This window comes from Xyrauchen texanus, chromosome 31 (assembly GCF_025860055.1).
Source record: "Xyrauchen texanus isolate HMW12.3.18 chromosome 31, RBS_HiC_50CHRs, whole genome shotgun sequence".
Classification (NCBI taxonomy): Eukaryota; Metazoa; Chordata; class Actinopteri; order Cypriniformes; family Catostomidae; genus Xyrauchen; species Xyrauchen texanus.
In genome coordinates, this window is record NC_068306.1 from 13,481,821 (window position 1) to 13,495,671 (window position 13,851).

General features: G+C 38.4%; 1 protein-coding gene across 1 annotated transcript in view; it reads right to left on the bottom strand.

Annotated features, from left to right (window-relative positions):
- Positions 1-2,608: 2,608 nt before the first annotated feature.
- LOC127625145 (netrin receptor UNC5D-like) overlaps positions 2,609-13,851 on the bottom strand; it is a 291,561-nt gene continuing 280,318 nt past the window's right edge. Inside the window, exons 14-17 of the mRNA XM_052100235.1 lie at positions 10,844-10,993; positions 8,598-8,762; positions 6,711-6,889; positions 2,609-3,700 (exon numbers count right to left, since the gene is read on the bottom strand). Coding sequence (XP_051956195.1) covers positions 3,460-3,700; positions 6,711-6,889; positions 8,598-8,762; positions 10,844-10,993 — 735 coding nt within the window. The 3' untranslated portion in view covers positions 2,609-3,459. The remainder of the gene's footprint in view (positions 3,701-6,710; positions 6,890-8,597; positions 8,763-10,843; positions 10,994-13,851) is intronic.

Below are 13,851 nucleotides of genomic sequence, written 5' to 3' on the forward strand. Positions count from 1 at the left end.
ATTTTTTCAGATGAACTACCCCTTTTTAAGTAATAATTGGGTGGCTGTGGCTCAGGTGGTAGAGCGGGTTGTCCACTAATTGCAGGGTTGGCGGTTCGATTCCCGGCCCACATGACTCCACATGCTGAAGTGTCCTTGGGCAAGACACTGAACCCCAAATTGCTCCCAATGGCAGGCTAGCGCCTTGCATGGCAGTGCTGCCATCATTGGTGTGTTAATGTGTGTGTGAATGGGCAAATGAAACGCAGTGTAAAGCGTTTTGAATACCGCTAAGGTTAAAAAGGAGCTATATAAGTGCAGACCATTTTACCATTTTTACCATAAATTGTGCGTACCTGGATAAAAGTATATGACCATGCCTTACAATACATTTCATATTCTAGAGCGGCTCTTATATCACAGTTTAGTAATGGTTGCTGGAATATGTTGGCCAGGATCTTAATATAAAAATGTAAGTAAATGTAAATAAAAAAGGAAATAAAAAATACATAAATTTGTTTTCACAGTAGAAAAACACTTAATGTCATTGGGATTAGATATTAATAAGTATAGCATGTGTATCAGAGTATAATTTTTTATCAAAATGTTTTGAACTCTACATGTTACATTTAAATCATGAATGTTAAAAGACTGGAAAATATCAATAAAACAAATAAAAGTTATTCTAAAATCTCCACAACCTGACGGTCAAGAGTAAAAGTGATGGGCTGAAAAAAGCTATCTGCCTCCCTCTGCTGTTCATAGATACTCAATGCACTTCTGCATGCACAAGCACCTGCATACTAATCAATAAACTTTAGGTATTTTTTTTTCTTTGTAAAAATTTCTCATGTCCCAGCTTAATAGGCAGTCTTTTGTAAATCAACTATTTGTATACTGATTTCACATAAAAGGAACGTGAGAGTCTTTTTTGCCATTACTAAAGTTATGTTTAGGAAAGGGAAGGAACTAAATACGAGTCCAATTTCTTAATGCCACCTTTAATAGTATATACAACAGTTAGTTCTGTTTCTTGAATCTGTTCATCCAACAGCTCTAGGACGCTTTACAATTTGTTACACTCAGCTTTGCTGTGTCTGTGGCTTTCCATATAGTGGTGGGGGTTTTGAGTCATTGTTCATTTTGATTTCATATACTGATTCATTCAGTGACCATTTCTGGAGAATGTATATTTACGCCAACAGATGCCAACAAATTAGCTTGCAATGCATTATGAGTGAGTCATTAAATCAATGCAATTCCATTGACTCAACTGATTCAAATAAATCATTAAATAAAAAGAGGGCTAGATTTAGTGATAGGGTTAAGGTTAGTGTTAGGCTTAGGGGTAGGTGAAGGGTTACTGTAGGACTCCAACTAATTACAATTAAACAGAGTAAGTGAACATCACATGCAACTCTTGCAAGACTTTAGGGAGTCGGGCAGTTACCTTCTGGACACGACCCAATTTAGCCATTCTTGAACTCTCACGATACACCCCTACTTTCCAAAACCCAGCCAAAAATGAACATTTAATCAAGGTCACCATCACTATGTGGAAAGCCACAATCACAGAGAAGCGGAGTGTTATTCCAAGTTATTCATTATCATTATCCAATCAAAATATTTGTGAACTTTTTCAAGTGTTTCTGTATTGCTTCTGTGCTGTTTAAGAACAGCACAATTTGCACTTTAAAATGGGAGAATTATTATTTATTTATTTTTTAAAACCGCTTCTTTTCCAAAAGAACGTAGTCAAAAAATAGAAAAATTGCCTGATTGGCAGCATTTCAGAAGCTAACATACAAAATTACACACAGAATACTATACTTTTAACATGCGCACACATACTTCACTTCAAATGCCTGAGGGCTCCCTGCTCCACTGGGAAACATAGGTTTTTTCCTGCTATTGTACTGTTATTGTACGTCTAGAGACAAAAGCTGGACATAAAACCAGCCATTAAGCTATAGCATTACGATGTGGGACTTGTATTTGTTTCCTTTCCTTTCCTCACACATTTATACCTTCCAAATATACCTTTGAAATTGTTAATAATTTTGCATATCAAAAAGCTCACTCTATCATCTTTTATAGTGATGCATTATAGTCTGACTATATACACAATTGTTAATACAGCATAGCAACACACAGTCTCTCTCTTACGCACACACATTTCAGCACCTCATCTTTCACACTCAGATGAAGTGATATGCGATATGCATGATATTCATACCTGGGCGGCAGATATTATACGCTTTATGCTCTGATGTGAGATTTATTATTTATGTATGCGTGTGCACCTGTCAGCATATTGTACGATTCCAGTGAGAGAAATGTGTTAAAACACTTTTTCGATGGACATTGACACCATCTGGCCAATATGAGATCAAACTATGATATTGGAAAAGATAAAACAAACAACTACAGAAAAAAAAGAAAAATGACATATGGATATGTGATATATATATATAATTCTTTTTTTGTTCGCTCGGTTTGATTTAAACCACCAGAGGTGCTTTTTGCTGTTAACTGATGAAACTGTGAAGCATAAAAAAATCTCTGATACATATCTTGTATATCATTCTTAATATTAAGAGAAAGCTTTTAGAATGCCTTAGGTCCCGACCAATCAGCAGTCAGCCTGAGCAGGCTATAACTGTATAATCATATTCATAACTACAGAATACACTTTCTCAGCGCATTATACATTTTCTCTTGTATTTCTTCCCTTAGACACACAAAAGCAATATTGTATATTTTGATAGACTGCAAAAGTAAGTGTTGTATACCAAATTATTTGTTTTGTGTAATCTTTGTGAGTATATTTATCAGTTTACACCGTAAACTGAGTATATTAATACATATCTATATATATCAGTTTACACTGGTTGCTATCCAACAGGCTTTAATGGTATTCAATAGTACATATTTTTTTTTTTTTATCTATTTGCAATCAGAAAATTACTCAGAAATGCAAACAACCATTTTGGTTTTTAAACAGAAAGACATAAAGAAAAGTATCCCACAATACAACGACACATTCTTCAACACTCCAAAGCATCGAGGCAGCCCGGCCTAGTCACACAGGCTAGGATGCCCAAGTCTGTGGTCACACATTTAGGCTGTTGTAACTTCGCAGTTTGCATCTACTGAATCAAATGATGTCATGAAAGCATACCCACAATCTTTAGCTGCAAAATTTCATCAGACAAGCCCAGTGAATAAGTCAGTTTGTTCTAATGCGTTTAAGGGTATGGTATAGGAATACTAGTATGTGTGTGTGTGTGTGTGTGTGAATTTATGTGAATCGCTGAAGCTTCTCTTTTGGTGGCGGCCTATCTTTTACACCCCGTTTTTGTCAGTCAAGGAGAGAAGGGGCATCTGTAGGGATGGGCAACCCCTCCTCTCTCCCACCGATGTACCCTCTTCTCTCCGATAAGGACTATGTTTTACTCTTCATTCCCAAGGAACTAGTTTTTATGTTTGTTCAGTGTCTAGTTCCTCATTGCTGCGGTTCATGGTAGAGATGGCGGAGGGAATGGTTTTGTTGATGCGGTCCAAAGTGTCAACGCAGGTTGAGTGTTTGGAGTGAACTTTGCCGATTTCCTCAAGAGCGCTAGCCAAAGAGTCCAGATCACCCCTCTCCTGATGTTGAGCCTCCCACAAACTCAGTATCACAGCAGACGGGCTCGCCTGGCGTGCAAAATAACCCAAGTTTCTGTACGGAAAACGTCAGAGAACAAGATTAGATTAACAGCACAATACAGTAGTGTGAGATTTCAATACAACATAACCCTTCAATGTCAGCAAACACTTTCAAAAGACAATAACTTAAGGACATTAAGGCTGTACAAACTATTAAATGAACTATGCTTCTGTTCCTCACAGCCTTGTTGTCAATCACTTGGACAAAGAGATAGTGTGGACTAATGTGAAACTGTATACAGTAGTTGGTGCCAGCCTAGTGAGGGGTAATGACAAAAGCTAAAAGAAATGCTCCTGTTTAACCATTTTAGAGTATTCAAAGCTCAATTAGGACCCTTTAAAATAATTCACATCCCTCCATATGCACATTTAGTATTTTTTATTTTAATTCCTTATTGACCTAACCCACATTTGGTTATATAAATACAAATTAGGCCATCGAGACACTGAATTATTGCACTCTCTTGCATGAAGTCCCATTCTGCAATACCTTCTATTTAATAAAGTTAGCCTGTAATGCCTCAATACCCCTACAACATATAAAAATGGTTAAATTAGTTTTTAACAGAGAGAAATATATTGCAGTTTTCCAGGCTAGAATAAAATCAGCTCATCTTCGTAAGACGCAATCTAATCAAAAGAGAGGAAACCAGAGTTGCATTCTGCAGGTGTACGTCTGAATGAACCAGACATCTCTCACCATGAAAAGACATAAAGTATGCCGCTGGGTTTCAACTATTGCAGGAGATGACCTTCTGTTGACCATTTGCTTACTTCCTATTGAGGTAGGACCTTTCTGACCCAGGGACCCCCACCCAGATTACCAGAATATATCAATGCTAAAATCTTCCACTAATGACCTAACTCTGTATTATCTTCCATTAATAACATCACAAAACATTATTACCCTACACAAAACAAGTGTTGATCTACTTTCTAAATGTACAACCTTTTACATCCTTTGCCATGTCCTGGATTTATCTTGCCACTGTATTGGCCAACAGAAAGAGATTTACATTTGTTTAATGATGGGTTTAAGATTTATAGAATTAATTAAATGTTTTTATCTTACAACAATTAATTTTGAATAAAGTTATAGAACAAGTAAACCACTAAAATGTGAAATATGCTTAATATCAAGACATCTCTCTCTCTCTCTCTCTCTCTCTCTCTCTCTCTCTCTCTCTATATATATATATATTAGTCCATGGTCTCAAGAATGTTCGTGTGATTTTAATGCAATTTTAAAGGAGTAATATACCCAAGATTATGTCATCATTTATTCACCCTCATGCCGTTCCAAACCATATGATTTTTCTTTATGAGGGAAAACAAAAGTTGATGTTTTAATGAATATATCATTTCAATACAATGGTAGTTGATAGTATCTCAATTTAAAGCTAAAAAGTAATCTTTTTAGATAAAAGTAATCCATGCGACTTGTGCCTCATGTTCCAAACCTTCCAAAAGCATAAGGTAGGCTTTGGTGAGAAACAACCTGAAATTTAAGTCACTTTTCAGTGAAAATCTTGACATCTGATCCGTTCATGAGCACATGAGAGAAGCTTGTTCGCAGTGGCACGAGTGTTTTCAGTGCTAAAAAATTATTTTACCTTATTTGATATTTTGGCTGTTATTTTTTAAAAACCTTAAGTCACAACAAATGCCACTGTATTTAATAGATGGACTGGTAAATTAATTAAAACATCTCCGTTTGTGTCCCACATAAGAAAAAAAGTCATACGACTTTGAAACAACATGAACGTGAGTAAATGATTAGAATTTGAGAATTTTAATTAGAATGAGTAAATTAGAATTTTTGGGTTCCTTTAAAAGCAAAAATGTCAAAGATGACACATCCATCAGTCTGAATCGATATTAGAACACCCATCAACAGTATACTCGGTGCAACGTAAACAATGCTCATGCAGGTTTTCAGTCTCCAGCAGGGGTCAGTGTTGTGCTACATCAACTCCCGAGCTGTAGCTCTCTGGGTAAATGCCCTCCACGATGTTTAGATGAGCTTGCACATCCTCAGAATGTAATTGCAGAAATCCGCTTAACAAGGAGGAGACATTCTCATTACACACTGCCTGGGTCTCTGACCAGCTAGAAAATTCCCCTAAATCCCTCTATCCAACTCTCCCAGCCTCATTTAAAAAACAACTCTGTCATTTATCACTGGTGAAAAATATTACAAAAGCAAATTCAAGTGACGAAAAAAAGCTTCATTCATCCTCCGCTGCCACAAAGCAAGTAAACAGGTGACAGATTTTAAATCAGATTTTAAAGTTGGGCCGCTTGGACATTTTAATCACAGAGTTTGTTTTTACAACATTTGTTTGAGAAGGGAATAGCTTCAGGCATTGCTCCAAAAGGGGAAACAGGGGCTGGTAAATTAAGCTGTTTTTAAAAATTGCAGAAATTATGCTGGGCAAAAGACCAGGGATGTTTTTGAGCGGAAAGAAAGAGCGAACAAATCATTAAATGAGGAAAGGATCTGAATGAATGTTCTATCACCTCTGGCTACAGAGCCAACAGACTGTAACAGAACACACACACACACACACACACACACACACACACACACACACACACACACACACACACACACACACACACACACACACACACACACACACACACACACACAAACACACACACAGTATTTAGTAAGTACAGTAGTATGAAAGTATTGCATTCCATAACATAGCCTTTGTCTATATGGGAATACACATAGAAGGATATCAGTCCGATCTCATTACAGCAGCACATTGAATGCCTGTGGCTCTGCCGATGGTTATTGTATCTTACTTGCTGAATCTTACTGGCTGTAGTAGCCATGTGCTGGTGGAATATGGAGCAAATTAGATGTGTGGGATTCCATATGTCTTCCATATACTGGGAGTGTGTGTGTTTGTTTGTTTGTTTTTGAGTCTGTGTTTGTGACCATCTGTTTGCTTGTTTACAAAGAAAGCGTGTCCGTGTTTGCATGCTGTATGTTTTTGCATACATTTTTTTACCTGTCTATATGCAGTTTCTGTGCTAAGAGCTGCCAGTCTTTGCCCTTGGCGTTCGCTGTGTCGAATGTTGCACAGATCCGCTGTCGGATGGAGAGGGGGATTTTGAAGGCCCTGGAACCCGTCTGGGAGGTGATGGTGCAGTCTGATTGTGTGAAGAATGGCACTGTGTCTTTTTCACTCTGGAGGAAAGCATTGGAGAATTTGAGTTTTTGCATTTTAAAACGGACTGTCAAGAATAGGGATGGGAATCGTAAGGGTTTGAATGATTCTGGAAATGATTCTAATTGCACTTAATGATTCTGGTTCCTTAAAGGATTATTTCACCCAAAAATGGTTCCAAACTCGTATGACATTGTTATGCAGAAAAGAGGAACACAAGAGGTCCTGGTCTATCCATGCGACTCGTGCATCACATTCCAAATCTTCTTAAGACACATGATAGGTTTCGGTGAATAACTACCTTGAAATTAAGTAATTTTCAAGTGAAATTCTTGCACATTCATGAGCAACAATAAGAGAAGCTCGTTCACAGTGTGAACTTGCGTTGTTTAGTGCTAAAAGCGATGCAAGGGTGACACATTCACAACCAGCCAGAAACTGATTTAACACTGATTTAAGTCTCAGAAACATTAAAGTGATAGTTCACCCAAAAATGAAAATTCTCTCATCAAGATATCACCCTCGTGCCATGCTAGATGTGTATGACTTTCTATCTTCAGCAGAACACAAACAAAGATTTTTAGAAGCATATCTCAGATCTGTAGGTCCATACAATGCAAAAGATTTGAAGTCCTTCTAAAAATGGAAGTAATTTTTTTTACTCTTAATCTCCACTTTCACTTTCACTTTTACATCTTAAAGACACATGTGGTGCCTGTTTAGTTTCACATTCACATCTGAAAGTTAAAGTGGAGATTTTGAGTAAAATAAATTCTTAAATATTGTTCTTTTTCTCACCCATACCTATCATATCACTTCTGAAGATATGGATTTAACCACTGGAGTCATATGGATTACTTTTATGTTTCCTTTATGTGATTTTTGGAGCTGCAAAAGTCTGCTCAACATCCACTTGTGTTGTATAGACCTACAGAGCTGAGATATTCTTCTAAAAATCAGCAGAAGAAAGAAAGTCACACACATCTGGCATGGCACGAGAGTGAGTAAATTATAAGAGAACTTTAATTTTAAACTTTCCCTTTAAGAACACATAACAGTAACGATACTCGGTTCATTTAATGTTGGACGTGAGTAATAGTTCGAATTTCAGTCTTTCAGTGCAGTTCAGGGAGTTAGTCAAGAACCACTCTAACTTATTCACTAAGTGAGTGAAACATACAGTTAGACCAATTTAAACCTGGAGTTTGAGTGTTTTTAACTGATCAATTAGAATTGGTTCAAAAGGGTCATTTATAAGTTGAACCATTGAGAACCAGATGGTAGAATTATTCCTATTATACTCATCACATTCAACTCAGACTTCAAGCTCCCAAAGCAGCTAAAACATTTCTTTTGCCAATCCTGCTGTAAATAACAGTACAGTAAACACTGTTAGGGTATTTTAATATACTGTTCCGTCCACGTCTGTGAATGAAAGAAGACGTTCCAGTACCATTAACTGAACCGAACATCATGAAAATCATTCTGTTCCACTGTTAAAAAAAGGGAACCAATTCTGAATAAGAACTAGTGGACACTATGCATGGTCACTTTCTCTTGACACTTTTGTGTTAGCTGAATATGATACCGGAAGATTGTTAGCCCCCTGAGATTTGACCAAAATACGTAGGCTACGTTCCGTGCATAGAGTCCATTGTTGATTTCTAAGACTACCCCGTATGAGATTTACAATATTGTACGAGTTTGAGTATATGTTTTCTTCCATACCTCAGCAATGGTGGTGTAGACCTGTAGTATCTGCTCATGGCCTTTGACCTGACGAACAGTGATCTTACAGGAGAGCTGATTAGCTGCTGGACTGTAGCGCTCCAGAGAAAAGGCACACTGCAATGGAGACTGGTTACTGCACCACACCTGAGAGAAGGAGAATTCCTACACAAGGCAAAAGAGGAATAGATGGAGAAAAGTGATTATTTTAGTAAGATATACATAGCGAGAAAGCAAGATTGTCTCCTCTCCTCTTCTCTCTCGTTATTCTGCTGTTGAAGCCACTGAAGCTAATTGATTTAATAAGTCATATAACTGATGGCCACGCAAGAACAAAACCAAATGTGAAAAAACTGGGATTACTATGGGTATAATTTGGATAACAATGTCCCTGGGGTAATAAATCTTTATAAAGAAAGGAATTGGGTAAATGGAATAATAATAATGTAGAGATTTCTACATTTTATGAAGATAACGTGAGTGCTGCTTGCCCATGCAAAACTCACCGCCACAAATCAATTTGTTCTGAATGGTTGCTAGGGCATCATAAGGTGGTTACAAGGGTGTTCTGGGTGGTTGCAAGGGCATCATAAGGTATTTACAAGGGTGTTCTGGGTGGTTGCTAGGGCATCATAAGGTGGTTACGTGGGTGTTCTGGGTGGTTGCTAGGGCATCATAAGGTGGTTACAAGGGTGTTCTGGGTGGTTGCAAGGGCATCATAAGGTATTTACAAGGGTGTTCTGGGTGGTTGCTAGGGCATCATAAGGTGGTTACAAGGGTGTTCTGGGTGGTTGCTAGGGCATCATAAGGTGGTTACAAGGGTGTTCTGGGTGGTTGCTAGGGCATCATAAGGTGGTTACAATGGTGTTCTGGGTGGTTGCTAGGGCATCATATGGTGGTTACAAGGGTGTTCTGGGTGGTTGCTAGGGCATCATAAGGTGGTTACAAAGGTGTTCTGGGTGGTTGCAAGGGCATCATAAGGTATTTACAAGGGTGTTCTGGGTGGTTGCTAGGGCATCATAAGGTGGTTACAAGGGTGTTCTGGGTGGTTGCTAGGGCATCATAAGGTGGTTACAAGGGTGTTCTGTGTGGTTGCTAGGGCATCATAAGGTGGTTACAAGGGTGTTCTGTGTGGTTGCTAGGGCATCATAAGGTGGTTACAAGGGTGTTCTGGGTGGTTGCTAGGGCATCATATGGTGGTTACAAGGGTGTTCTGGGTGGTTGCTAGGGCATCATAAGGTGGTTACAAGGGTGTTCTGGGTGGTTGCAAGGGCATCATAAGGTGGTTACAAGGGTGTTCTGGGTGGTTGCTAGGGCATCATAAGGTGGTTACAAGGGTGTTCTGGGTGGTTGCTAGGGCATCATAAGGTGGTTACAAGGGTGTTCTGGGTGGTTGCTAGGGCATCATAAGGTGGTTACAAGGGTGTTCTGGGTGGTTGCAAGGGCATCATAAGGTGGTTACAAGGGTGTTCTGGGTGGTTGCTAGGGCATCATAAGGTGGTTACAAGGGTGTTCTGGGTGGTTGCAAGGGCATCATAAGGTTGTTACAAGGGTGTTCTGGGTGGTTGCAAGGGCATCATAAGGTTGTTACAAGGGTGTTCTGGGTGGTTGCAAGGGCATCATAAGGTGGTTACAAGGGTGTTTTGGGTGGTTGCTAGGTTATTATTTGATGATCTAAGTCAGAATAACCATCCCAAAGTGTCCTTGATATTCTGGTCCCTAGATATGTTTTGAGACCCTCCTTCATTAAACAAGTCTATGGGATTTTTTTAAACCTGTTTATTGCCCAGTTGTCCAATTGTTTAGAAAAGTAATAGCAGACCTCTTCTCAACAAGCCCTAGCAACCCTAGCAACTAGCCCTAGCAACCACCCAGAACACCCTTGTAACCACTATATGATTTGAAATAATATTCATGTCCATAGTTAGTCCAAGTTCTTTGGGGAAGTTTCACATTTGGGATACTTGTCCATTGAAATCTATCTTAAAAACAGATGTAATTCTTTGCTACTTAATGATTTAAACCATATAGATGAAAAAAACGTCCTATCTAGAAGAAAAATACACCGGATTCTAGCGCTAGCCTCTGGCTAAACTAACTTGAACAGTGCAGAATTAATATTCATACAACCAGTCAAATGAACACTTAAATGTGACATCTCATTAAAATTCAACTTCATATGCATATTAACAAAACTTATGCATATTCACACTGGGCTGTTCTATCCATATTCATGAGGACAGCACCTGGCAGGTGGTAAAAGGTTTGATGCTCCAGAGGAACTGGGGGATGTCCTGGATGGAGACCTGCAGACTAAAAAAGTTTGCTCTAAAGAGCAAGGTCTTGGGTTCCTCCAGGAGACGCCCCCCTCGACCCCGTTCCACCGAAACCACCTCCTGCAAGACAAAAACAGTATAAAATGGTATTAATGCTTATGCAAATACATAATCACAGCCTTTTTATGAAAGAAGGGAATACTACACTTTATACTGCCCACTATTTTTTTTAAAGCAACAAGTGAAACAATAGACATTATTCCACAATAAATGTTCTAAAGAGCAGAATGCTACAGTGTTGTCACATGACCTCATCACGTTGCATATTTAAATCAAACTGTGGAATCCAGTTATCGTCTTGGAAATAAAAATGGTTATTTTGCATTTTTAATCAACTTTTGTGTGTAAAATGTCTTACACAGTAGTGAGTCTAAAACCCATTAAGTAAGTAAAATCCATGTGCTGCTATTATTCGTAACGGCTCAGGACAAGAATACGATCAAAATCTGACAATAATGGTATCATAAATTGTGCTTCTTTACCTCAAATCATGCAACTAAAAAAATTTTTCTGGCTGGTCCAGCTAATGCACATGCACATTCTTGAGTAAACTGGCAATGTCTCTAATAAAAAAAAATATTTTAAGTTATTAAATTATTGCAAGGCAAGACTCGCATTCCTACATATTTCTCCCATGTACATGTATATGGGTGACTTCTCTCATCCTATATGTCCTAAATTATCTTTTAATTGTCTTTGATGAGTCAATGAAGAGCTCTTAAAATGGTTGACTAATATATTTTATATATGGAAGATCACGTTGAGCGCATTGCATTGCATACATACAGTTTATTTGCATACTGTGCACCATATACATTCTATATACAGCAGCAATAGTATGAGTAATTTTCCAGTATGCTATTTTGAACATAACCACTGACACATACAATATTCAGCCCTGAGAACAGACCTTAACTCAATGTTCATGTTTACATTATTCAGTAAAAAGAAACAACAACACTCCCACCCCACAGAACAGCTATTTTTGTGGTCTTTTGGAACCTTTAATCTTTGTAACCTGTAACAAAGCATAACGTGATTAAAAATCTCTATGCAGGTTTGATGTTTCCAACCTCCAGTCCAAAAACAGTAGAAATGCCTGCATTGCATTTTTCATCTACAAGAATGGAATTACAATAACCCCAGGCCAGAAACAAAGAAAAAAAATTAAATAAATAAAAAAAAGAAAGAAACGCAATCCAGTAACAAAACAACTAATAAATCAAATGGCACAATGCCGTAAATTACCATCTCAGTCGAATACAATGAAAGTCGTCTACCTTTCCCGTTTACAAATACAACACACACACACACACACACATGCACACACACACACACACACACATATGCACACACACGCACACACACACACACAAAATGGCATGTAGAAAACTAGACAGAGGGACACTATGTAGATGAATAGAATGTGCATTGATGAAAGGCACTGGTGATTTTTTGCTCTCTGCATCTATTTTGTGGGAATTGTTGACAATGACACTTTAGCAATAAAAGCATTAGGTATCTCTCTTTCTCTGCCTCTCTCTCTCTCTCTCTCTCTCTCTCTCTCTCTCTCTCTCTCAGTCACAAAAGACAGGAAAATAGTCTGTGATGGCTGCTGATCGATCCTGGCCTGAATTCGTTCCATTTCCAGGGACAATTTGATGTTTTGTGAAATGCAAACAATGCGGACAACAGAAAAAAAAATAAATAAATAAAAAACGGTGGATGAACAGGTGAATAAACAAAGTGGGTAAGAGTGCTTTGATGTGGAGAAAGACAGTCTTTGAGTGTGGCCGCTTTAAGAAGAGGACTTCATAGAACTGATACACGTCACACACACACACACACACACACACACACACACACACACACACACAAACACACACAAACACACACAAACACACACGCGGGCGTTGTGTTTCCATATTATATGGGGACTTTCCATAGACATAATGGTTTTTATACTGTACAAACTATATATTCTATCTCCTAAACCTAACCCTACCCCTAAACCTAACCCTCACAGAAAACTTTCTGCATTTTTACATTTTCAAAAAACATAATTTAGTATGATTTATAAGCTGTTTTCCTCATGGGGACCGACAAAATGTCCCCACAAGGTCAAAAATGTTGGGTTGTACTATCCTTATTTGGTTCACAACATGCTCACACACACACACACACACACACACACACACACACACACACACACACACACACACACACACACACACACACACACACACACACATACAAACACACTTTTTCAAAAGCTTTAGTGCGTTTCTGTTTGGGAGGGAGAAAAAATAGAAGCACTAATCATTTTTGTGTGTGTCTTCAGGCTTCAATAAAGCAGAAAGACATCGCCACAGCTCCATAACTAAGAAGAAGAAACAATCAAATGCAAGACATTAAACATAAATGACATTAGATCACAAATGATGCTTGTATTACAAAGTGTGTGAGGGATTGAGAGCGAGAGAGAGAGAGAGAGAGAGAGAGAGAGAGAGAATGTGTGTGTGTGTTTCGGAGAAGTGAACAAAGACGTGTTCGCTCAGCTAGATGTTATGCTTAACAGAATGTACATCACTTTTAATTAACGTGCGGAAAATATTCAATCATGTGCCAAAAACGGGGATAGGAGGCATGCAATGCAGAATGCATGCAAGAGCATTGCAATTTAAGAACCCATTCTATCAGTTAGCCATACAGTGTATGTGTGTGTGAGAGAGAGACAGAGATTGTCCAGCTGACTTTCAGTGGAGCGTAAAACCAGAGTACGCACAGGGCATGATGGATAGCCATAACACACCACCCCATGAATGCAAATATCTAGTATGCTGTGGATTTCTATATAATTCCAAATGCAGTGCGAATGGGATACCTATAATGACATTTAAAAGGCTGACATCTGTGAA